The sequence below is a fragment of the Maylandia zebra genome, linkage group LG12, assembly GCF_041146795.1.
Source record: "Maylandia zebra isolate NMK-2024a linkage group LG12, Mzebra_GT3a, whole genome shotgun sequence".
Lineage (NCBI taxonomy): Eukaryota > Metazoa > Chordata > Actinopteri > Cichliformes > Cichlidae > Maylandia > Maylandia zebra.
This window is the reverse complement of record NC_135178.1, coordinates 16,332,835-16,356,919: the sequence shown is the minus strand read 5'-3', so window position 1 is coordinate 16,356,919 and position 24,085 is coordinate 16,332,835. Positions and strand designations below refer to the sequence as shown.

The window sequence follows — 24,085 nt, the reverse complement described above, 5'->3', positions numbered from 1 at the left end:
TGTACTCGTTTCCCCTGGCAAGAAATAACAAGTGTCAGCAGCAACAACGGCAATTAAACCGAGCGAGCCAGATGTCGCAGGGCACTGAAGAGGCCCGTAAAATGATTTTAAAGCTCTACACAGTGGCCACAAACACACTGATTCTTGAAACTCAAATACAGTAATTATTTTCCAGCATCCTACTTAAGCTCCTCTTCTCTTGTATAACAATATCTGTAATAAAAGAGACGGAAAGGGGGAAAAAAAACATGGAGACAGCTGCCAGGAGATCCTTGGGGCATTGCAAAACCAAGAAATTAGGATTTACCACCCTGTCTGATTTGGTATTACAGCAGGACGAGCCTCTTGTGTCACAAATGGTGCTGGGCAGACTGCTCATTAACATCTGGGTTTTTCACTTGTGTCACACCCTACATATATAACCCTCTAACTAGGACTGAAACTGTGACATCTACCTGAAACTAAAGGGAGCTGTGTTAAAGGTCTGAAATGGTGAAGAAAGTTCCCTTTCCTCTTATGCAAACAAATTCAGCATGAGGCATTTCCTTCCTAAGAACTGCTGTGCGTGATGCCACCACCATGTTTTTATAGACTACTTAAATGTCATTTCATTTCACAATCTCACTATCAGCTAAAAGCAGCTGTAACACCTTCATCTGTCCATCTTTTCAACAAGTCTGTTGCCTTGCTGGCTTCTCTCTTCCTTGTTTGTTTTCCCAGCCTACATTTCTTTGGCAGCTCTATTCCCTGAAATTCCTGAGAAAAGTCAAGTTTGATTTGGACTTTTGCCTTAGCACTCCAAATATGTCTTTCCACAATTCATTATTTAATCTTTCACTTATTGCTCTCCCCTCACCTGTTTCTAGGTAGCGTCCTCATCTTTCCGTCAATTCCTCCCACGCCCCAGTATTTATTCTGTCCTCCATTCGTCCCCCTGTTCCGGCTCTCGCCCACAAACAGGGATTGCGTCACCTCCTGGCTGGAGCCTTCATCTTTAGGGTAGCTGCCATCGCTGGAGAACAAGGGATAATAGATAATTAGTTAATTATTAATGCAATCGTTTCTGTACTTTGCAGGAAGAACAGCCACCTTGCTATCATATCACTTACAAAAAGTTAGCCCATCCAGCGGGACGACAATAAAAACAAATAAAGCTTAAAAACACAGTGAAAGAGTGATTTAGACAAGTACACACCTGGCAAAGGACAATCCCACTCCATTGTCGGCAAAGCTGTTCAGAAAAACAAATAAGAGAATAATATGTTAAGACATGTCTTAGAAAATGTTTTTTTGTTGTGAAGACATCCTTCGTTTATTTTCTCACCCTCGGTTCACTGGAAGACTTGGAGCAAACTGCCAAACCAGCACAAACTGAATCCTAGCTAATGAGATGTCTCACCCAGAGTTCTTGATGATAATGTCTCCACCGCGTATCCACGCCCCCAAGTCGTTGTTCTTGAAGGAGATCAAAGTGTCGATGACAGCTGCCACCCGAGGACGACTAGGGTCGGCATTTTGGTGTGGGCGAAATCTAAAAATAATTCAATAAAAATACTTTGTGACTAAAAATACTTTTCTGATATTTTCCTTGGGATTTTTCGATGACGACATCAGTGTCTTTGTAATTATTCGTGCTTACCACAGTGTCACACCAACCCCACCACTTCCCCATTTTAATTTTAGTACATATGGTACTCGTGAAAGTCAATGCACTAAATAACATGCAAACACACGCAAATTATACATAACTGAATTTAGATTAAAGGTTTAAAACTCCACTGTTGAATTGCTGTGCTCATCTTTAGGTGGCACTATAGGAAGAGGGCATAGTGGCATTAGTCACAAAAGGTTTCTTTCTTCCTGAGAACATAAATGTTCTCAGAAATACTTTTATAGTGTTCAAAAAAAAAAAAAAAAAAAAAAAAAAAAGGGGGGGGGGGAGGCTCGTGTTCCTTTTGCACCCTTGTGGTGGCATTTCAGGGTGTTATTTTTAAAACCTTGTCAAAAGCCAAATCATTGCTCAAGGGATTCTTTTTTACCAACTGTGGAGCTAGATGAAACCTCTGAGAACAACATAAATCGCTGGAGACGTTTTCTAACAACTGTTACCATATCTTGCAAATACACAACACAAACCTCCCCGTGCCTTCTGCACTTGAACAACATTTAAAATCCCTCCCTTCATACTTGTGCACACAGACCACAGTGCGCAGTCTCACTAGACACATTTTTTCCACCTAGCTGAGGGCTGTATTCAGGTAGGCAGCTGCAGAGTGGAAACTATCTGTAAAGTCTTGTTTTCTCTGTCAACACAAATCTGACAGACCTTCCACTAAAATGCAGTAGCACACTATAAAGCCATCTGTCTATCCCCGTCAATGGCTACATCCCAGCTGATATCCAACAGGGAGCTACAAATACCTTAATTCATGCAGTTTGTGACAGTAGCACTAAACAAACAGTAGATAAGTAAACCACAAATACTGAAATATTTACACAGAATAACTATACACTATGACGCATTTGATAACCAACCGCAGACTCTTAAATAGTCTGCTTGGATACTGGATGCTGGATATGTGCCAAAAATCACTTCCAGGTCTATGTATTTGTAACCACGAGTGGTCAACATGCCCTTAGCTGTAATACTAACAGTTATGGAAAACTTAAAGTATCAACAAATCTGTTTGCAGTCTGTGTCTAGACACATACACACCTGGCACTGTTGTCCAAACATAGGTATTCCCGGGGGTCAGCAGCAGTGGCATTGGTGGTCTTCACTCCTTTGTCGATGAACAGCCCTGCCTGGAAGGCATGATTACAATAAAATGCAGTAAAACCACAAGTACAAATGGAGGTTTTCTGCTATAGGGACATAAACAACTCCACTAGTGTATCTTCTGGCGTGGAACCTGATACGTGCTTAAATGTAAAGTTACAGAACGAAGGCTGTACATGTGTCTAAACATACGGATTCGTTTTCCCTGTTAAAATAAATTAAGCCTGTCTGTGTTTTTTTGTACATGGAAACCTGGCCTGTGAGTTGGTCTTGTGGTATAACCGAGGCATAGTCTTAACCTTCATGGCTCCTTCCTCTGTAAGAGAAGCTGGACAAAGAGCTTACAGTTCACCTGCCCGACTTCTGTCATTACAAAACAGCGCACCATTGTGGACCCTACTAGTGCCTGTGTGTGTGTCTCTATTCCCATTTTCTAGCAATAACTAAGTAATCAAACAGGGATTTATGTGCAATGTCATTTGGAATACAAACACTGTATTTCTCTCCTCCTTGCTAAAGCACAGAGACACAAAGAGACAGCACAGCAAGAACTTGGACTGCATAGTGCACAAAAAGCAAGACTAACAATACCTTAAAGTTGGAGTGTACACGATTGTTGTAAAAAATCCCCAAAGGTGTGAGCTCGGCCTTGGTCTCTGGCACCAGGCCATGGGAGTCAACTGTGGAAGAGCTGTGGAACACAAACCAAATCCCAGCATCCTGGAAGAGGAAGTAGAATAGAGAAACAGAAGATAACTATGACAAACTAGAGGAGTAGGAATTTCATTATCAGCACTGATATACAATCAGCTGGTGGAACATAAAAAACAATAACAATAACAACAAGTGCATCTGGGTGAGTGTCACACTATTCTCATGTTGATGACGTCCTGCAGAAAGATTAAAGTTCACAGAAACTTACTGGCTTCTTTAAGTTTGCAGTCCAAAACAAAGAAATACCCCCACTGTTAAGTAGTACACAGCATAGCCCCTGTGGACCTCCGAGCAGTTTGTACCAAAATAAAATTGAGTGATTTCTTTTCTTTCTTTTTTTTTAGCTTTTATATTTAAAGGTCTTACCGATTTATTGCTCCATCTATCAAACACTAAGGACTGTTAAATCCCCTTTTTATTGATGGATAACTTTTTATGAGCATGAAGGTCTTTAATAATATGTAAAGTTCAGGAACACCAAAGCCAGTGTAGCTTTATTTTTTTTGCTTTTTTAATAATAGTTAATCTATCAATAAGGAGTAGCCGTTCTACTCTTGGTCACAGGTTTCCTTGCACTACGTGGAAAAAGTTATTTTTCTTTCATATCTCTGATATTATTACCTGAGAACCAGCTGCTGCATTACTGATGAGGTTGTTGTTGGGGTTGGCGATCCAGAATGTTGAGACTGCCCTGAAAAACAACCACAAGATTACATACACATGAGTAGACAGAGATATTAAAAAAAAAAAGAAGGAGTATCTCGTCAGATCATAAAATATGATTAAGAAGAAGAAGACAGACATCAAAGAAACCTGTGAGATTTTCCAAATTCCCTCAATAATCCGCCTCTCCAACATAAACGCTTCACGGGGAAAGCTCAGCCAACAGACACAGACACACACACGCTATCACGCTCTTGGAAACAGACCTTTCTGTTTCCTCACAAAGGCACTTTTCTTGGTCTTGCTATGACATGAAAACATCCCATGGAGAGGGGATGTTGTTATTGCCTGGATAAAACCACCTTGCCAATATCTCTCTCACACAGACCATCTGTCCCTTCTCAAAATACATCTGCACCACCACACATGCTTTCTCACGGCTAATGGGTATGATTTGTTCCACTTTTAATCTAAAATGCAGGCATTGCATTTTTAAAAATGGAAATCAAATAACCCTTTATATATACCTATACCCTTTATACTCTGTTGGTATAAATAAAAACAAAGATGTTTCAATCCAATGAAAGGACATTTAAAAAAAAAAAAAAAAAAAAACATCATAGTTAACATACAAACACGTATAAAAGATACGAAAAGTGGTTTTATCCCAGTACAAATCTATGATATCTAAGTATTGTGACTAATCAGACATGTTTTTGATGACAGAGTGGAAACGTTATGCTGATGCCGATGTGATTCCTTATATCTGTAACCACAAATGTACATCATCGTCCTGTTCTCTTACTTGCACTCTGTACTGGGCGAGGGAGTGTAGCCCTTGTAGACTTTGTCCTTGATGCTGAGGCAGAGGGTCTCATTGCGATCGGTGGGTAAAAGAGTCCCAGGTCGGGTCAGGAGGCCAAGGTTGTGGTAGAAAGTGTTGCGCTGCTCAATCCCATCCTCAAGGAAAAAACAGTGGCCCAAGGTGTCGTAGCCTATAGTGTCCTTGACCTTCCCAGAAATGGAACACAAAACAAAAATTAAGAGAAAAAAAAAAACAAAACAAAAGAGCTTGGACAAGAGACTTTTAGACTACTTTGACAATAACAGCAATAGCTATGTTAAGATATAATCAAAGATACCTGTTTTGCATTAGAGCAACAAGCTCCTTCACACATTTCAAACAGGCATATAAAATCTTTTTGTGTCCATCGTCTCTGTCTTTGCAGAAGTTTTTTTTGTTGGTCGTTTTTATTTTGTTATGTTTTGCAATGTGATTCAAACTTATGTCCTGCAGAAAAGAACTGCTGTAAACCAGTTTTAACTGATCCAGGCCAGTTCCATGCAGCCCATTATATGTTCCTTTTCCTGTATAATAAAACGGAATGAAATTTAACACCCCAAAGGAGAAATACAATATGGCCAAAACGCGAGAAGTGCCTGTCTCCTTAAATAGTTAAAATTTCTGAACGATTTTCCTCTTACTGCTGAAGCTTTGGTATGTAGAGAAAAACTGTAGAAGATGGTCAACAGGAGAATACTTACAGGGTCACTTCAGTTTTGCTTGTTTACCTTCTGGTGCCAAGTCAAACAATGACATGCACCATAAATGAACTCAATTTCCTCTGTACAGTTAGGCTCAGAGCTTCAACGATGCGGACTCAAAACAAAATTAAAAACAAACCTGAACCCTTCAGTCACTGACCACATACAGACAGTGTGATTTAGCTGAGCTAAGTTAGTACCTCTGTGTATAACTACCTTTATCCAACAAGTACAGTGGTGTGAGAAGTGTTTGACCCCTTCCTGATCTCCTACTGTTTTTCATATTTATCACACTTTTGATCACAATTTTTAATATTAGACAAAGATAACCTAAGTAAAAATAAAATGCAGTTTCTAAATGTTGATTTCATTTATTAAAGGAGACAAGTTATCCAAACCTACCTGGTTCTGTGTGACAAAGTAATTGCCCTCTTTATAATCATGAATTAACTGTGACTAAGTTCAGTTTAACTAAACACGCTCAAGCATGATTACCGGCAGACCTGTTAGAACCTGTCTGACAAAATGAAACCAGTTAAAAGATCTTGAAAAGCAACACCTCTCTGGGAACTCCCAGGCCTATCTCCCCTCACCACACTCCCTGCCGGTAACTGATGCCCTCAGGGGTCGGTGTGTTGGTGGTTCTTGGTGTCCGGGGCTGGGCGCTCAGGTATGTACCAGCTCACCCCCGATGACTACTTGGGGGGGCCTGGTGCCTGTTGCCCGGTCAGGCCTCTTCCGGGGCAAAGGGGGCCCTCGGGCCTCCGGCCTCTGGGCCTGTGGCTCGGTTCACTCTGGCTCAGCTGGCTGCCGGCTGAGCCGGCGGGCACGCCACTGCAGCCCCCTCTGGCTTCTGCTCCGTGGCTACTGGGTGACTCCTCATCTGGGGCTCTCTTCAGCTCTTCCCAGGAGGGGGGCACGGATGCCCCTCCGGTGGTCCTCCTTGGGCTCTCGCACTCTGGATGTCTGGAGCCTGGATCTCCTCCATGCCTGCTTCACGCCCTGGTGGACAGGGCTATGGCTCTCTACATCCTCTAGCACAGCAGTCCCCAACCCCCGGGCCTCGGACCGGTACCGGTCCGCGAGTCGTTTGCTACCGGGCCGCGAGAGTTGAGGCTCGGGTGTGAAATGTATGGTTTTCAGTGTTATTTTGTTATTGTTTTTATCGTTAACTCTGTTTTCCTGGGACTGTTCACGTGTGTTATGAATAAATCTTCCTTTTTTCGGTACAGGTACTAGTTTTATTTTGTTGTATTTATCCGCGACACCTTAAAAGCCGGTCCGTGAAAATATTGTCGGGCATAAACCGGTCCGTGGCACAAAAAAGGTTGGGCACCGCTGCTCTAGCAGGCCATTACATGGAGAAACCTTTTGAATACAAGCGCGCTGATCCACACAGGTGTGCACACGGGTGTTCACTGTTCATAGACATAAACTACACCTTTATTGGCTGCTACGTCAAAGCACATTGTGCGCTGTCGGTCCTGCTTGCTACACAACAACATTCAATATTTAGTATTTACTGCTGTTTACACTTAGCTAGATTAATGTGATGGTGTTGTGTTTGGTATGTTGCTCTGTTTCTTTTGCTTGTTTTCTCTCAACAGGTGATCCAGGAGATTTTTTTTCTCTTCTTTCTCTTTTTAAGTGCCCTTTCTCACTGTCCCTCTTCCCTTCTGTTTTTCTTTTCCTTCATCTTTCTTTCTCCCTTTCCTATCCCTCAGTCATGTCTGTCCCATCTGTAACAACTGAAAATAAAATAAAATAAAATAAATAATAGGGGTGCAACGATACTGGTATCGATATTGAACCGTTCGATACAGTGCTTTCGGCTTTCGGCACATGTTGGATGTGCCATGCAATGCTCAATTACATGGGTGGGAACTAGTGTGTTAGCGCAGTTAGCTCGTTAATGTGTTGGCCTTCTAGCCCCACGCAGGGGTAGCTCGTTAACGGAGATTTGCCGTGTTGTGGCGTTAACGTCATTTCAACGAGATTAACGCTGACAGCACTAGTGGAAACACAACGAATATGACTGCACATTTACGCCGACATCATCCTAGTGCAAAGACAAGTGGAAGCAGACAAAAACAACAAGCATGCATGCTACAAACTTTACCCGAGTCATTTAGACAGCCGTTAGCACATGATTCTCCTTATGGGGACCTGATATGTTTAATATTGTGGCGAGCTCAGACAAGGAGGAGACTGAGGTGTCGTTTGGTCTTGCTTCCCGTGAGCTAGCCAGGGAGCACAGCCGTTTATTGACATCTGCAGAAGAACACTGCGGCTAGCTAACTGCTCAGCGCAGCAACCACAGCAACAACAACAACACACAGAGCGCCCTCTGACCCCGGAAGGACACACCGTCGCAGCGAGAGGGCGTCACCCGTCACTATGGCAACATAAACAAAACATAACTGTACAAACAGAACCCCGAACAGTCCTGACCCGCTACATAGCCCCCCACCTAAGGGGTCAGTCGTCCCCGACGACCCCATTGCCCCACACAAAGTCCTGCAAATGTCCAGGTGCCTTCTTTTGGCGCACCGGCCGGTCACGACCAGCGGGGGAAAAGTCATTCGGGTCAGAACATGGGGTGCCACCATCATCCCACTTCTGACACCAATGTGGCGAGCTCAGACAACGAGGAGACGGAGGTGTCGTTTGGTCTTGCTTCCCGTGAGCTAGCCAGGGAGCACAGCCGTTTATTGACATCTGCAGAAGAACACTGCCGCTAGCTAACTACTCAGCGCGGCAACCGCACAGCAACAACAACAACAACACACAAGGCGCCCTCTGACCCCGGAAGGACACACCGTCGCAGCGAGAGGGCGTCACCCGTCACTATGGCAACATAAACAAAACATAACTGTACAAACAGAACCCCGAACAGCCCTGACCCGCTACAATATGCTGCTAAGAATATAGCCCAGAAGAAGCGTATAGTTTTTATTTTGGAAAGAGCCATTTCTCTGTAATAAACTCTCTTTTCCAAAGATGAGTGATTCCTCAATCAGATACAGGTGTTACCGCGCCAGATCCGCGACCCCGAACAGTAGTAAGGAAACCTCTGGCAGTTACTTGAAGGTTCCGTAACTGACTCGTAGCCGGAAACAGCTTACTATACAGGTCATCTCCGCTAGCAAAAAGATCGAAGGAGGCGTAGGAAACTGCTTCACCGAACTTTATTTCTTCTCTAAGGCACGAACACCGCGTACAGTGGGCTGAAACAGTTTACTCACAGCGAGCATCGCCGACACAACTCTGGCTGTCGAGGGAGTTATTATATTCCTTTTATTTATTTTCTTTTCGTCTCTTCTGTAGCTAACCGTTACTTTTTCCCCTTCTGCGCTCTCTCTCTTCACACACACACCAGGCAGTCCCGCTACACACATCCCGAATACATTTCCCATCAGGCTTCATCCTTAAAGGGCCATGCCTGTAACACAGGGCTTGCAAAATCGCTAGCCCGACGTCCCGGGGCTAGCGATTTTTCCAGTCGTACTACCAAAATCTATCTCTGCCCTGCCCGTCGGGCTATTGTAGGAAGTAAAAATATATGTCAATGCTTTTGCATTCTTTCGGAAATGTAGCTGGGTAATTATGTCATTGGCATCGGTGAGCCACTGTCAATATGTGACATATTGAAATCGCGTTTGAATTTGCGCTTGTTTTTTGTTTTCACTTTGCAAATGTCCAGGTGCCTTCTTTTGGCGCACCGGCCAGTCACGACCGGCGGGGGAAAAGTCACTCGGGTCAGAACATGGGGTGCCACCATCATCCCACTTCTGACACCAATGTGGCGAGCTCAGACAACGAGGAGACGGAGGTGTCGTTTGGTCTTGCTTCCCGTGAGCTAGCCAGGGAGCACAGCCGTTTATTGACATCTGCAGAAGAACACTGCAGCTAGCTAACTGCTCAGGGCGGCAACCGCACAGCAACAACAACAACACACAAGGCGCCCTCTGACCCCGGAAGGACACACCGTCGCAGCGAGAGGGCGTCACCCGTCACTATGGCAACATAAACAAAACATAACTGTACAAACAGAACCCCGAACAGCCCTGACCCGCTACAATATGCTGCTGAAAATATAGCCCAGAAGAAGCGTATAGTTTTTATTTTGGAAAGAGCCATTTCTCTGACATAGTCTTATCAATCGTTAGCTTACTATGCAAACATGACAAGTGAAATTTCCTGCAGCAAGCTTAAACATGTGAGAGGTTGATCGCGCAGAGAATCGCTGACGGTTATGTGTGTGTGTGTAAAAGCAGCAGGATATATATTTTAGTTCTGCTGAGCCAAATAAGACAGGTCAGGGTGAAGAAGTGACAGCCAAAGAAAAGCTTACCACAAAACGGAAAAGTTATGACAAATCAGACTATAAGGCAAAAAGAAAGTGCAGCTTTATGGTTTCATGGACAAAAGAATCTCTGTGGCTGCAATATGACGAGCTAAATAACCAGGGCTGCACATAAGTGGTCCGCAGGTGCGCATTCGCTGTCAAAGAAAAAAAAAAAGAAAAAAAACGCGCACAAGATATGAAGTTGCAACACGTGTTTGCATACATAAGATTTTCTGGAGGAGGACAGACATTTGTTTAAAACTCTTAAAGATGTCGAAGAAGCTCCTTTAAGCAATTACTTTGGTGTTCCTCCACCTCCAAAGAAATGTCAGAAGGAGTCCGAACCACAAAAGAAGCGCGTATTCTCGGAAAAGTGGTTGCAGGAGGTGATCTGGCTTCAAACAAATGATGAACGCACAGAGATGTGGTGCGGAATGTGCCGTGAAAATCCCACTCTAGCGGACAAAAACAGTGCTTTTTATATGGACGCAAACGCGCGTTGCAACTTCTTATCTGGTGCGCGTCTTTTATTTTGACAGCGAATGCGCACCTGCGGACCACTTATGTGCACCCGTGTAAATAACATAATGTTCTGCCGGGTGTGTTGTTGGTTTTCTCTCGATTTCTGAGTCGACAAGCGCCTTTGTTACTGGGACCAGTCATTTTAAAAAAAGGCCCCCATTAGAAGCCATGAGAAATGCAAGAAATGCATTATTGCTCAGTCTGCAATATCTTTCCCAGAACAAACACCAATTGCAAATAACATACTAAAAATAAACCTGAAAAATCTGTTTATAACAGCGTACTATGTTGCAAAGAGTGAACTACCACTGGCAAAATTTAGCAGTCTTTGCAAACTTCAAAAAGCAAATGGCCTAGATCTTGGTTCCACTTGTCTCTTACCCGTGACTTCAGTGGAAATTTTAAATTCAGGATCTGACAGACTGATTCATGTTCTACACAGTTCTTACAAGTTCATAGAAATTTCTGTTCAATTAGAACCAAGTATTTGAGTTGATGATTGTAATTTTTATACAATATTATACTTTAATGTATAATATTGTAAAGGAAACAAAACAGGAAACAAAACATCAATCAAAAAATTGCTCTCTTTTTTTATTCGGACTACTTACATTTATTTTGGGCTACCAAAAACTGAAGAGTCCCTGCCCGAAGGGCTACCAGGGATTTTGAAATTTTGAGAGCCCTGAGATATATTTATTTTTTTTAATTACTTTTGTTTCAGCAACATTAAATTTAAAAACTGTACTTTTGAGTTAAAATATATATTTATAATTTTAATAAATGACAAATTAAAAAGGCATGAACATTTTTTTTGTATCGAAAAAATATCGAACCGTGACACCAAAGAATCGAACCGAACCGTGAATTTTGTGTATCGTTGCACCCCTAATAAATAATAACAACAAAGGTTGATCAAATGGACCAATACAGCAAGGCTGTGATGATCCATTTGGCAAAGTAAATCCATTGGGTATCCTTGTTGGTCTTCAGACAACAATTCTGACGGCTAAAGAACCAAATGGGACAGGCAAAAAAAAAAAAGCAACACAACATGCCACAATCTAAAGAAACACCTAGGAAACAAAGTCACTGACATCTGTCAGTCTGGAAAGGGTTACGATGCAATATCTAAGGCTTTGGGACTCCAGTGAAACATGATGGGAACTATTATACACAAATGGAAAAAACGTTGTGAACAGTGATGAAGCATCGACAACTCATCCAGAAGATCACGAAAGAACCCAGAACAACATTAAGCTTCTACATGTCTCGCTTAAAGTCAGAGTTTATGATTCATCAATGAGAAAGAGACTGGGCAACGATGGCAGCCATGGGAGAGTTCAAGACAAAAACTGACCAAAAAGAACATGAAGGCTCGTCTCACATTTACCAAAAAACATTTGATTATCCCAAAGACTTTTGGGAAAATATTCTGTGGACTGACGAGACAAAAGCTGAACTTTTTGAAGGTCTGAGTCCCGTTACATCTGGCATAAAACTAAAACAGCATTTCACATAACACCTCATACTAACAGTAAAATATGGTGGTGGTAGTGTGCTGGTCTGGGAATGTTTTGCTGCCTCGGGGCCTGGAAGACTTGCTGTGGTAAATCTAACCATGAATTCTGCTGTCTACCAAAACATCTGTTTTCATCAAAGAATCTGTTCGTGACCTCAAGCTGGAGCACACTTGGGTTCTGCAGCAGGACAATGATCCAAAACACACCAGCAACTCCACCTCTGAATGGCTTAAGAAAAAAAAAAGGAGACTTTGGAGTGACCTGAATCAGACTAAGATGCTGTAGTACAAGTGTAAAAAGCAAGTTAATGTTCGAAAAACCTTAAACGTAGCTGAATTACAACAATTCTGAAAAGATAAGTGGGCCAAACACCCCCCACAGTGCTCTCAATACCAGTTATTGGAAACGCTTGATTGCAGTTGTTGCTTCTAAGGGTGGCCCAGCCAGTTATTAGGCTTAGGTTCAATCGCTTTTTCACACAGAGGCATGTAGGTTTGGAATTTTTTTCCCCTTAATAAAACATCTTAATTTAGAAACTACAATTTGTGTTTCATTTCGTAATCTAATATTTAAATGTGTTTGATGATCTGGAACATTTAATTGTGTCAAACATACAAAAACAGGAAATTAGGAAAAGGCCAAACACACCACTGTATATTAAAAACTTCTACATCTTTCTAAAGAGACTAAGATATTCTATAAGTGTGAAAGAGATGGAACAGGAAAGGTTGAGAGTGAATATAAAGGAGATGGGGAAAAAGAAAAGTGGATGCAAGCCTTTACAGTAATCAGGCGTTGGAGGATACAGTTGATGAGCTTTGTGACAAACCACCAGTTTCCCACAATATGCTGCTCATTATTAACACTATGACTCATGTATGGTTTTCTACATTCTCACATACAGTGACGTATTCAACACATTTTAAAAGGCTTTACTAACCAGCAGGCCGTTGGTGGCGTGGATGGTGAGACAGCGGGAGAAGGAGTGGTGTATGGAGAGTCCGTCCACAAAGGTGGCCTCTGCGTAGCCTCCCTTCTGGTCGACATCCCCACACATGTGGAAGTGGAGGGGGTAGCGGCTTGTTCTAGCCTGCTGACCCATGTTCTTTAACTCCACGTAGGACAGATGCACTGATGAGAAGTTACTGAGAATCTGTAGGTGTTGAGGAGAGAGTACAATGAGCTCCCACCCACGACAAAAGCAAATGACGCCGGACTTGTGGTCCGCGTAACAAATGCTGGCTGACTAAAGTAATAAATTAAACCATTACAACTGTCTGCGTTCGCCAGTGACCGCACTGGGATATAAACTTTAGCCCATCTGGCACCGCGCTCTGTGAGTCGAGCCGTTTCAAAACCCCTGATGATGGTGAGTAAGCCGTGAATTACAGAAGCATAAATTAAAAGTTACGCACGCACAGAGATGCGCACAGCACATAGTCACACATGAATGCATACAAATAAAACGATAAAAACAAATGTTCAGTGCTGTCTAGGAGGTCTTTTTTGTGGGTATGGCAAAATCAGCAGGATCTGGTTTCTGTTAAGAAGGTATTGGCCAACCCTTTCAGCTCACTGAAACTCAAGTACGCACAGTAAACACTGACCCTCACCCTCGCTTACATAAACACACACACACGAACTAATTGTTTCAACAGTAGATTCCACTCCACAGAGTCAACCTGACTTAAAATAAGAGAAAGGGCAACTCACTGGACAGATAAATTGAAACATGAAACGCATGGTGCTGAACTGTGCTAAACTCGATTTGGCAGACATGACAGATGGCTTTTTGCCGGCATGGAAGGCCTAATTACAAAGAAAACGCTGACTTTTCAGCTTCATGTGTCCGTCTGGTGTACTTTGAGGTTACAGTTAGAAAGCTGTTAACATGGAAACAAAGTCTTTTGTTTAGCACATGGGGGGCTAATTACATAGACTCTGAGGAATGTTTACGTCCATTTGCCACCAATTTGAATGAAATCATACAAAATTACAGTGAGCTCACCGACTACACTGGGACCCATGCTAGACAGCAGAGATAAATCTACATGTTTAATCCTCATGTGCCTGCTGCGTTTGCAGTTTGTGCTGAGCCTTCTGAAGAAGAGTCTTTCATATAGATTCAAACAGAAACTGTGATGGTAAACAACACCTCTCACATAGGCCAGTACACAAATGTAGAATGTATGCACCGTTCATCTTCACAGTGAGGAAACTGTCAAACAGACTCTGAATAGCAACCTTTAACAGGAAAGAACAGTCATGCCACCTCATGCAGAAAGATCGGCACAAAGTAAATGTGCAATAAATTTACACACAGTCTTGTTTTCATATCTCTGTGGGGATATCTAATTGACATAAAGCTTTTTCTAGCCGCTTACCCTAACCATCAAAAATGAATGCCTAATCCTAACCATAATCAAAACCTAATTGTAACCCTGACACTAAAACCACATTTTGAGTCTCAAAAATGCCTTCAAACTCATGTCAACAGGCATTTTATCCCCACTGTTGGTCCCCACAAATATAGTATCATTCCAATTTTTGGTCCTCTTAAAGATATCTAAACATGGTACACATGCATACCTTGATGTGGCCTCCAAAGGTGTCATGGTTGTAGAACTGACACATGTTGTCTCCGTAGCAGGAGTTTTCCATTTCTCCATAAATGAGAATGTTTCTGGATAGGAGACCCACTTCGGCACGCATGTCGATGCCATCTATGATCTCTCCGGTATGGTTATACTGAGGCTTCCCTGAGCAGCACAGACAGATAAAACTAGAGGTCAAAATACTACAACAAGGAGAAATTCTTAAAACTCTTAAAGAAAAATATGTACAGAAACCATGAAACGGGTGCAAGTTGTTACTTTGTGTGAAAGCAAATTAGAAGTATGGCGACAGAAACATTTAATTAAACATCACAGCAACACGATTTGGTTTCTGAGGCGGGACAAGTCATACTAAAACACTACAATAACAGCTTGCTTGTGTTTAGATGATGCATCACCTAGCACCCTTTCAACTGTAAACCACATTTAGCGCGTATGGCAGCTCCCGCTCAAACATTAACTAACCACACCCCAAAGAGTACCCACCAAACCAACACACATGTAAAAGCAAAAGTAATCAAACACGTATGAAACATCATTCATCAACACACAAAATACTCTCTGCCACAGATGGTATGTGGCAGCTCAGGCCTTCAACCGTTCAGCCTTTCCTGGTAACAGAAACACTAAATTCAGCCCACACACACACACACATAATAACACACCCTTCTCTCCAGGAAGGGAGTTGACAACAGAGGAATGAGATCAGGAAACATGTCTGATAAAAAGATGGACAAACTGCGAAACTGTCAGTGTAGTTTATTAACGTAACAATAGAAAACAGGAGGAGGTGAAGAAGGGGTGATGCATCCAAATCCATAAACCGCCCCGTGGTTATAATAAGATGGCCCTGCTTTTAAAAGAAATAAGCTGACAGTCTCTCCTTAGCATTTTCCAATAATCTTACGTCACCATAACAGCTGAAAAGGAAATGAGATCCCGCCGGACCGAAGGATTAATGGCCCTACGTCTACTAATCACATTTATTAACTACAAAGGAGCATAAGTGATTTTTTACTAGTCTTCACACAGGTTTTGTAAAAATGAAATGTTTCTCTACATCAGTTCCTATTTGTACTGTTTGTGACAGTAGCTCCCAAACACCAAGAAATAACCCTTCAGGGCAAATACTGACACAGCTGAAGAAACCAATGGCCGTCTCTCTCTCTCTCTCTCTCTCTCTCTCTCACCTTGTATCTTGACCTGTCGGCTGTTACAGTGAGGGCAGGGCAGCAGGGTAAACTCTTCAGCCTGGTGCATTGAGTAGTCCGTGCTAGCAACTACAATGCGATCCCCTGGTAGCCATGTCTGTTGCACTTCATCCTGCAGGTTTAGCACCACCTGGTCCACAGCATCCACCTGGAAGCCTGCAGTAGGGACACCTGAGGGGTACAGAAGAATATTGGATTTTAAATGAAACAAAAGGTCCAGCACAGCACGACAGAGGGAGGAAGGCTAACGCTTTGTAGTCTTCTGTAATTAAAGAAAACATTGATTTGACTTCTAGCACAAGATTGTTGACATAAAGGCTTTCCACTAGAAGAAAAAAATGTAATCTATAAAGATAACTATTGAAGGGAGTAAAAAAGTGATGGCTCCCTGTTAAGGGCGGGCCGTGAGTTTGTGGCATTCCCAAAAAGTCTTTTTAAAATAAAAGCCATTTAGAGTGTCACACATTGATTCATTACCATCTTATTTTGAAATAAATAAATAACCAAGGACCAGACTGCAGTGACCTCACAGCTCATTATGGCAACAAGTACAAATACCCCAGCTAACTAGAGCTCATGTTCTAATTGCTAGTTAGCCAACATTAGCCTGGTCACAGCAGGGTAAATGTGTTCTTTAGCAGGTATTTCTTTGATGTTTCTGCCTTATTTTCCCACTGGGCATGGTTTTCAGAGTATGGCACGTTGCACTTTACTTAAGAATTTAAAAAGGTCATGGTAGAAAGCAAAGGTCAGAGAAAATAATAATAAATTGAATTGCCATGCACGCATCTCTATAAAACTGTGTTCTGAAAAAATTCATTTCCACTGAGCACTAATTCAGACTTAAGCTTCTCAAAAGTTCACGAGAAAGCAAGAATTAATTAGGAATAAATAGTTGAGATTCGTTTTGGATTTCGTTATTTCTTACCAGTCTTCCACTCGCTATAGGCAGTGACCGAGAAACCCACTCCATTAACAGTGGTGAAGTTCCGTCTTGCCAGAGCTCTTCCTCCTGTGTCATGGTTTTCGTGTTCCCTAACATCCTCCGAGCATGATGCATTTCCACCGCCTATCACAGAAACCAAAGCCCACGCCTGCCTGGAAAGACCGAAGGAGTTAAAAGGAAGGTCGCAGAGAAAATGGAAAAGAAGAGGAAGTCATGAGTTTCACATTATTTTCGAAGAAATCATAATTTAAAAAAATAAATAAATAAATTTAAAAAAAAAAAAAAAAGAGCTTAAAGCCTAGCTGCAACTAATAATCGACACCCATTACTGGTTCATTATCACATAACTACTTCTAATAATGTTACCTGTGCATATTTGCTTAGTCAGTGATGGTGTTTTAGACCCTGTACTTTAACCACATTCTTACAGACTGACATAAAACCACGTGTATTGAGTGATAAATGTAGCTGTAGCTATTTCCACAGACAATGCAAATTGCAGACACTGTGCTCATTGACAAAAGCAAATGTCTGAGATAAGCATGAAGCAGGAGAGTGGGTCAAAAGCAAGAAAGTGAATATCAGAGAATGTCAAAATACATTTAAGCGAAAAAGTAGAAAACCAGCGGATATCACACAAGTCAGGGGATTATTGAAATAATTAAGGGAAAATTTAGGAAGGGATGGGTGGATGTGTTAAAGCTATATTTGTTTTAACTTTTGTTCCAGGTCCTCCCTATCCAAGATGCCAAGAAAGCTTATTTTAAATGAGATTACAATGATTCAATAAGGAGAGGCTGGAATCATTTGAGCAAAGCAGCTCGAGGGTGTGGATGGCGTATAACACTGGCTGGGCTTTTGAGGGTGTGCGATCTAAAATAAGACAGCACAGTATGAGACATACAGTCTTGGATATTGCGAATATCATGCCCTTAGCTTCTCAAGAATGGCTTCCTGCTTTTCTCTTTTTTCCCCCCTCATGAATACCAAAAACATTTCATGGCAGCTGCTCTAGTCTACTTATAAACTTTCAAGATTTTATCAGGCTGACCAATACGCCTTTCAAACACAATTTACCATTCATGCAACCCGTGGAACTGTATCTGGGTCGGCAGTTGTCCATCCAGACTCAATCAAAGTGATCTTGTTTCCACCGAGCAGTTGCTTGGCTCATTGCACGCGGTAAACAAACCCAGAGTCAACTCTATACTTAACCTCTTCAGCTCCATTTTATCTGGAAGTAAAGGGAATCTACAGCCAATCCTGCCACTCATGTCATATCTGAAGATGACATGATAAAAGATGATTCAAGTGCGTTAATAATGCCAGTGTTTACCTGGGGGAAAAAAACCCAACATATCTTAATATAAACAGCAGTTTGTACTCCAATTCACCAAAGACCCTCTATCTGTTTAAAATAATTCATCTTGCTGGCATAATCACAGTCTTCTACAAAGGTGTCTTTTTGTAGATGCGAGTCACTGTGACATGGAACAGCACATCTCAGTGATACACAAACAGGATCCATCTGGGGCATCCACTCTTGTCTTTCATTAGAGCCACAGCGTGTGACTTTCTGCAAACTGACCTGCTGCTGCCTGTGTGCATGTTTGCTCAGTAAATCAGAGCTGAGTCAGATGGTTAAAGACGCAACAAAGGGAGGGAAAAAAAAAAAAAGGATCCTTTTTTTATTATTATTTTCGTCATACCCTTGATTTGGTAATCAACCTTTGACAACATCATTGTTTAACTGGAACTGCTAATGTGTGGGGGCCAGAGGTGAACTCACTATAGACCACTATGAATGCGTGTTTCTCGTGTTTGAGTACTGTCCTGAGACACTGTGGTTAAAAGACAGAGGGGTCACATGCAAGAAGCAGCGGCTAACAGATTTGTGCATCGCTGTAAGGAAGGATGGGCGGACCCACCGAAATAAACCTGTGGAAATTAAATCAAATATAAGCTGGAGGTCACAAGATATGCACGCTGGTAAAGCACTGACGCAAATGACAATAAACTGCTGAGAAAATCTGCAACACCACTCCCTCCTCCATCTCCACGAGAAGGCATTCATTATAATGCTTAATCCTGTAACCCATCTCTCACAGCCACAGCAAAATAAACAAACAAAGCAAAAAACACTTTGTGACTTGTGTGATTTCAGTACACGATAAACTGTAGTCTGAAGCTATAAAAACCAACAGTAAGAGGATTAGAAGAAACAGTCTTAACGCACAAACCTAACTTCCAACAACCACTTCATGCGCTCTATAGTCTGATCCTGCCGCGCCACTCTAGATTTGAGGGAAACCGCTTCAAAAGTCAAGTCCTGAGCCACATGCTCCAGTGTGGTGGCATTAAGGTTATGGGCAGCCACGAACTCAGTCTAATCCTGTCTTTTTGTTAGCTTTATAAGGCATCACCTCATGTGACCACGACTGGACCTGGTTCTTCTGAAGGGCAAAAAAAAATAAAATCTCCTTAGTTGCCACATTTTTGTACAAATCCTGGAAAACACTGTGCATGACCCTGTTATCCTGTACATGTTTCCTTTTTCTGGTGAAGCAGTGACACAAAGGAAACAGGAACTACGACTGATTCAAAGGAACATCCTAAATGAACAGAAAGCCAAGTAAAAAAAAAAGAAAAAAAAAAGGCATTTTTCCAGGGATGCTGGATGTGAGACAAAAAGCTTGAGGAAAGTATTGATGCGTCAAAGGTGACTGGGTTTAGTTTAACTGGTGACCACAAACACAGATGATTCACAGCTTTGCCGGCAGCGTTTACCTGTACTGGAGATCCAGAACAAATCTGCTGCCGAGTTTCTCTTTGATGACCTCCCTGGTTTCTGGCCCAAGATTTCTCTCAGCAGAGTCTCCCACGGCGAGAGTGACAATTCGGCCCACCGGAAGGGAGCGAAGCAGCTGGGCGAGCCGCTGGCTGTCGTTGCGGGAATCGTACGTGTCGTAGCGTTCTGAGAACAGCAGAGCGGCCGTGTCCGGGTCCACCACGCGCAGGTGGATGCCTCGGCTGAAGTTTCGCTGGAAGGCATAACCCCCCGTGGCCACCCCAGACGCCGGGATGCTTCTGGTTAACAGAGACCAGGAAACTCTCTCAGTCCCGTGTACCTCCAGAGTTCCACCGGCTTTCACGCCAATGAACTTGCGGCCAAATGCGGGGACCTCGGAGACAGCCTCGCTGTCGGAACGGCCCATGAGGGCAATGATAGCATGGGAACGGTAGCGACATTTCAGCGAACCGATGTGAAGGGCGCCACCTTCTTCTATGAGGATGTGATGTGTTCTCAATGTTATGTTTTTGGAGCCGTCATGGCTGTCTGCAAAAACTACCCGACCTGTGAGAAGTCAAAGAAAACACGTTTAGTTCATTCTTGCTGTATGTTCCATCCAAAAGTTCATAAACTGAGCTTTAATAATAACAACTGGGTTACTGTGACTCAATCTGTGTTACATCTCTAAAAGCTACTTTACAAAAGTCAGACACCTTGTGATGTGCCTACCTCCTGATTGGATGGTAAGTGAGCGTAAGGTAGCAGAAGCATCCAGTCTAAACAAATCTCCTCTCCTGACAATGACAGCCCGCTGGGGTTGGTGACCTGGATTCCAGTTACTGAGAGATGGGTTGTGATCTGGGCAATTCTCTGTAAATATGAACAGAAAGATGTACACAAAGATGTTTAAAAGTCATACAGAAATGGTTAAGAAGCCTGGAAATTCATAATAAATAATCACCATCTAACTCAGGACCACTACTGAGGCTAAGGACAAGGATAAGAGTGAGGAAGAAAGCCCCCAGCGACACTCCACAGCAGATCAGAGTCTTCTTTCTTAGCTTTTGCTGGAGCCTCTGCGCATCCTCCCTACGCTGGTTCTCTTCTGACAAGGTGACCCTTGTTTGTCGCCCCAGCGGCGGGCCATGAGGTTTTATCGGTGGAGGCGGAGGCGTTTTGGCATGTGGCATCGAGCGGACTGGAGCCACTCGTCCGGGGACATAACCCGGGCACCTCTGGCTGCCCTGAGGTGGAGGCACAAAGACCGGGAACCTGCTGGGGCCATCACTAGTCGGCATGGTATACGTGTCTGCTACCTGAAAGACGATCGATGAGAAAGAGGGCAGAAGAAGAATAAGTGGCAAGGACTGTACACAAAGCATCAATAATTTTGTTTCAAATGAGCTTTTACTTATGGTTGGTTTACAGAAAATCTTGAAAAAGAAAGATTTTCTGCTGTCAGTCACAACCAACTTTGGAAAAGGTCATATACAAAATCAAGTTTGTTGTTTTAAAGTTTGGTTTGTATTTTAATATACAGACTGTTCAGCTGGAAGTACAAAGGTACCATCAGGCAGGCTTGGTGTTTAAGGATGAAACTAGGAGAAACTTAAAAAGAGGTCAAAGTGAAGGAAGACAATAAAAGCGTGTAAAAACAATAGGAGGTAAGAAATAAAACAGGCTGATTCTAGGGAAACGGGCAATAACCCACAAAGCATCTCACTCCAGGACCCCCAGGTAAAGATCTTCAGAGTGGCACTCAAAGGCACTATTAATCTACTCCTCCAGACAAGTTTGGCTTGAACCAGCGTGATATGGGCTGCTCATGTCCACAGTAACGAAGGAGGTCGTGAATAATGGATCACCGCATTCTTCAGACTATGTTAACACAGCCAACAGATGGCACCAATTACAGTAGGAAGGAGGAGAGCGCTCTAGTCCCAGTCAGTCTGTGCTCGGGAGAAAGTAGCACAAAGCGAACCGAAGACATGGACGCTCAGTCGTCTCTCACTCAAGAGGACGTTAAATCAAAAGTATTTTTCCTGCGTCAAGGAAATTCTGTGAAACTCCAAAGACAAGTTATCAGGAACCTAAAGGAAAACAATCACCAACATTGTGATGAATTTTTAACTCGCTTTATTAATTGGGGTTTATTTACTCAAAAAGAAATGTGTTTAGATCCTCAACTCCTGTTTTGGTGCCTTTACTGTATGAGGACCAATCATGCTTACTCGCTTAGTCATTCCCCCGAAGCGTTACTGTGCGCCAGGAAAAACTCTGACTGGCTTTGAACAAATTTTCCTGGAGACTTGCTTTCATCTTATAGCCTTAAACCAAGCATTTATGCACAAAAGTGCACAACATGAAGCGACGAGGACACTCCCTGTTGTTCTGTAAAAAGACCTGACCCATGTCCCACAACACAGTGGGTCATGGGCGTAACTAAAGTACACACAAACATGCAGAGAGAAATATGTGGGCACACCTGCACGCACAAACACGCAGGGGTAGAGGACATGAGTGTGCAGAAAAAAGGCTTCTATACCACTTTTTGTAAACAGAAGTGCTCACTGTAATAACATCGCTGCTTGCCCTTTCTAGATTTTTTTTAAACAATAATGTCAACAAGTGCACATTTTCTTAGAGAAATTAGTGATTGTGATCATGGGTCTCTTTTATATTGAGCCAAATCAAATACACCCCCAAAATGATGATTTTAGTGTTTTAAATCTATCAGTGCTTCACACCAGTGCCAAGCCACAAACACACAAAATGACCACTGTCTTGACAGGCCATCTTGTCATCATTTTAGACCAGAGAGCAACAATAAACCTCTTCTACGCATAAACAAAGCCATGTAGGAACAATCAAGGACTGTTCAGACAAAAGCTCAGTCATTCATCTAAGCTTTAAAATAAACTGGGCAGAACAGCAGGTGGTTCGCCCACTTCAACTTGAAGTATCCCATTACAATACCATTCCCCACCTAAACATAAGATGGGGAATGAGTCTTCAGAAGCAGATCTCTGGCTATGTTTTTACTCCAAATTCCAGACTTATTCTGTTCCTGGAAGTTAAGCCGATCACAAGCCTGCAGACCTCATGTCTTCACTGCTGACTCGTTCTCATATCAGCCGGAGTCTGCAGCTACCGAATATCAAACAGATGTGCGAGGAAGCATTTGGGCCACACCATCACGCATTCCTCGGCTGTAAAATCACCCTTTACTGTAGGGTTACTAACACTGACGCCATGTGTTCACTTACAACTGTACAGAGGGAGTAACAACAGCGCTCACAACCACGCGTCCACACTTGTTCTGTGTGCGGACCTCGCTGTGTAACACTGAGGTTAATGAGGATGTGTTCAATGAAGGATTTCACTATTTCTGGACTTTAATTTTGGCCACCTTCTTTTAAACGTGCACTTCCAAATGGCGTGTTACCGAGTTTCCACAGCAAAAGAGGAACCCGAGAATAAGAAGCATGAAATAAAGAAGTGAGAAAAGCTGGGAAAGTATTCATTATTTACAGCTTTTCTTCTGTTTCGCCGTTATAGTAGCTGGTGAATGGGACACGTAGCAGCACGCTTTGAGAAACTTTTAAACAATAGCTTAAGAGTCAATTATGACTTTTGTCGTTCACTTATAATAAGCCTAGTGCCCCTTTTCTAGAAAGCAAGCTTTGCCTCAGAGGTTCACAAGGTTAAATTCTCCTCTTTCCCCCCTAATGGTTGACGGACGGACACAGGCACAATGTAAAAGCGGCTGGCCAGGCGGACGGTGGGGTCTTACCGTTGGAGGGACTGTCCTATCCTCTCCCGGCTCTGTCCATTCGCTCTCTTCCGAGCCCTGAAAACGTTGCCCTAGCGGTGGTGAGACAATCAGATAAGTTCTCACCCTGACAACTCTGCACCTTGGTGTCCCTTCTTATATACCCTTTGTTCACATGGTGGTTCTTTTTCTGCTGATAGGCTGTCTTTCTCCCCGCGATCAGCCTCCGGTCCCACAGAGAGCGAAGCAGGCGCGGCTTTCAACCGAGGAAGACGCGATGCGTTCAAAGGCTGTCGAAAAGATTGTAACAATAATACCCACGAGAACGGCCTCCCTGGGCTGAAATAAGAAACCGTGGATAGTGGAAATAACGTTGCAACTCAGCTGTTATTATTGTTTTATGAAGGAAGAACATAGGTTCACTTTCCAAGGCCCGTTAAACAGCAGTCGCTGCATATTATGGCCGCATCGAAATACCAAATCACTTTATACTAATTTTCGACTGGATTTTGCAACACGAATTTACACGTGAAAATTATTGTCTCTCCGAGGAGTCACTGAAGGGTACACCAGAAGGTGTATTCAGAGGAGGGGCTTTAAAACCTCGGACACAACGCCACCCTCTGGTGAGGATGGAGATATACTTTTTTTGCCCA

The 24,085-nt window shown here is 42.8% G+C and overlaps 1 protein-coding gene across 2 annotated transcripts in view; it reads right to left on the bottom strand.

Moving 5' to 3' along the window:
• cemip2 (cell migration inducing hyaluronidase 2) overlaps positions 1–23,689 on the bottom strand; it is a 31,193-nt gene extending 7,504 nt beyond the window's left edge. The window contains exons 1-15 of one of the 2 annotated variants that reach the window (XM_076890773.1): positions 23,451–23,689; positions 20,619–20,973; positions 20,387–20,527; positions 19,654–20,221; positions 16,849–17,018; positions 15,900–16,091; positions 14,684–14,853; positions 13,035–13,247; positions 4,962–5,167; positions 4,115–4,184; positions 3,371–3,499; positions 2,717–2,805; positions 1,400–1,531; positions 1,196–1,231; positions 857–1,012 (exon numbers count right to left, since the gene is read on the bottom strand). In XM_076890773.1, the coding sequence (XP_076746888.1) occupies positions 857–1,012; positions 1,196–1,231; positions 1,400–1,531; positions 2,717–2,805; positions 3,371–3,499; positions 4,115–4,184; positions 4,962–5,167; positions 13,035–13,247; positions 14,684–14,853; positions 15,900–16,091; positions 16,849–17,018; positions 19,654–20,221; positions 20,387–20,527; positions 20,619–20,955 (2,609 nt within the window). In that variant the 5' untranslated portion in view covers positions 20,956–20,973; positions 23,451–23,689. The remainder of the gene's footprint in view (positions 1–856; positions 1,013–1,195; positions 1,232–1,399; positions 1,532–2,716; positions 2,806–3,370; positions 3,500–4,114; positions 4,185–4,961; positions 5,168–13,034; positions 13,248–14,683; positions 14,854–15,899; positions 16,092–16,848; positions 17,019–19,653; positions 20,222–20,386; positions 20,528–20,618; positions 20,974–23,450) is intronic. The other variant, XM_004544340.3, reaches the window with a different exon arrangement.
• Positions 23,690–24,085: the final 396 nt, after the last annotated feature.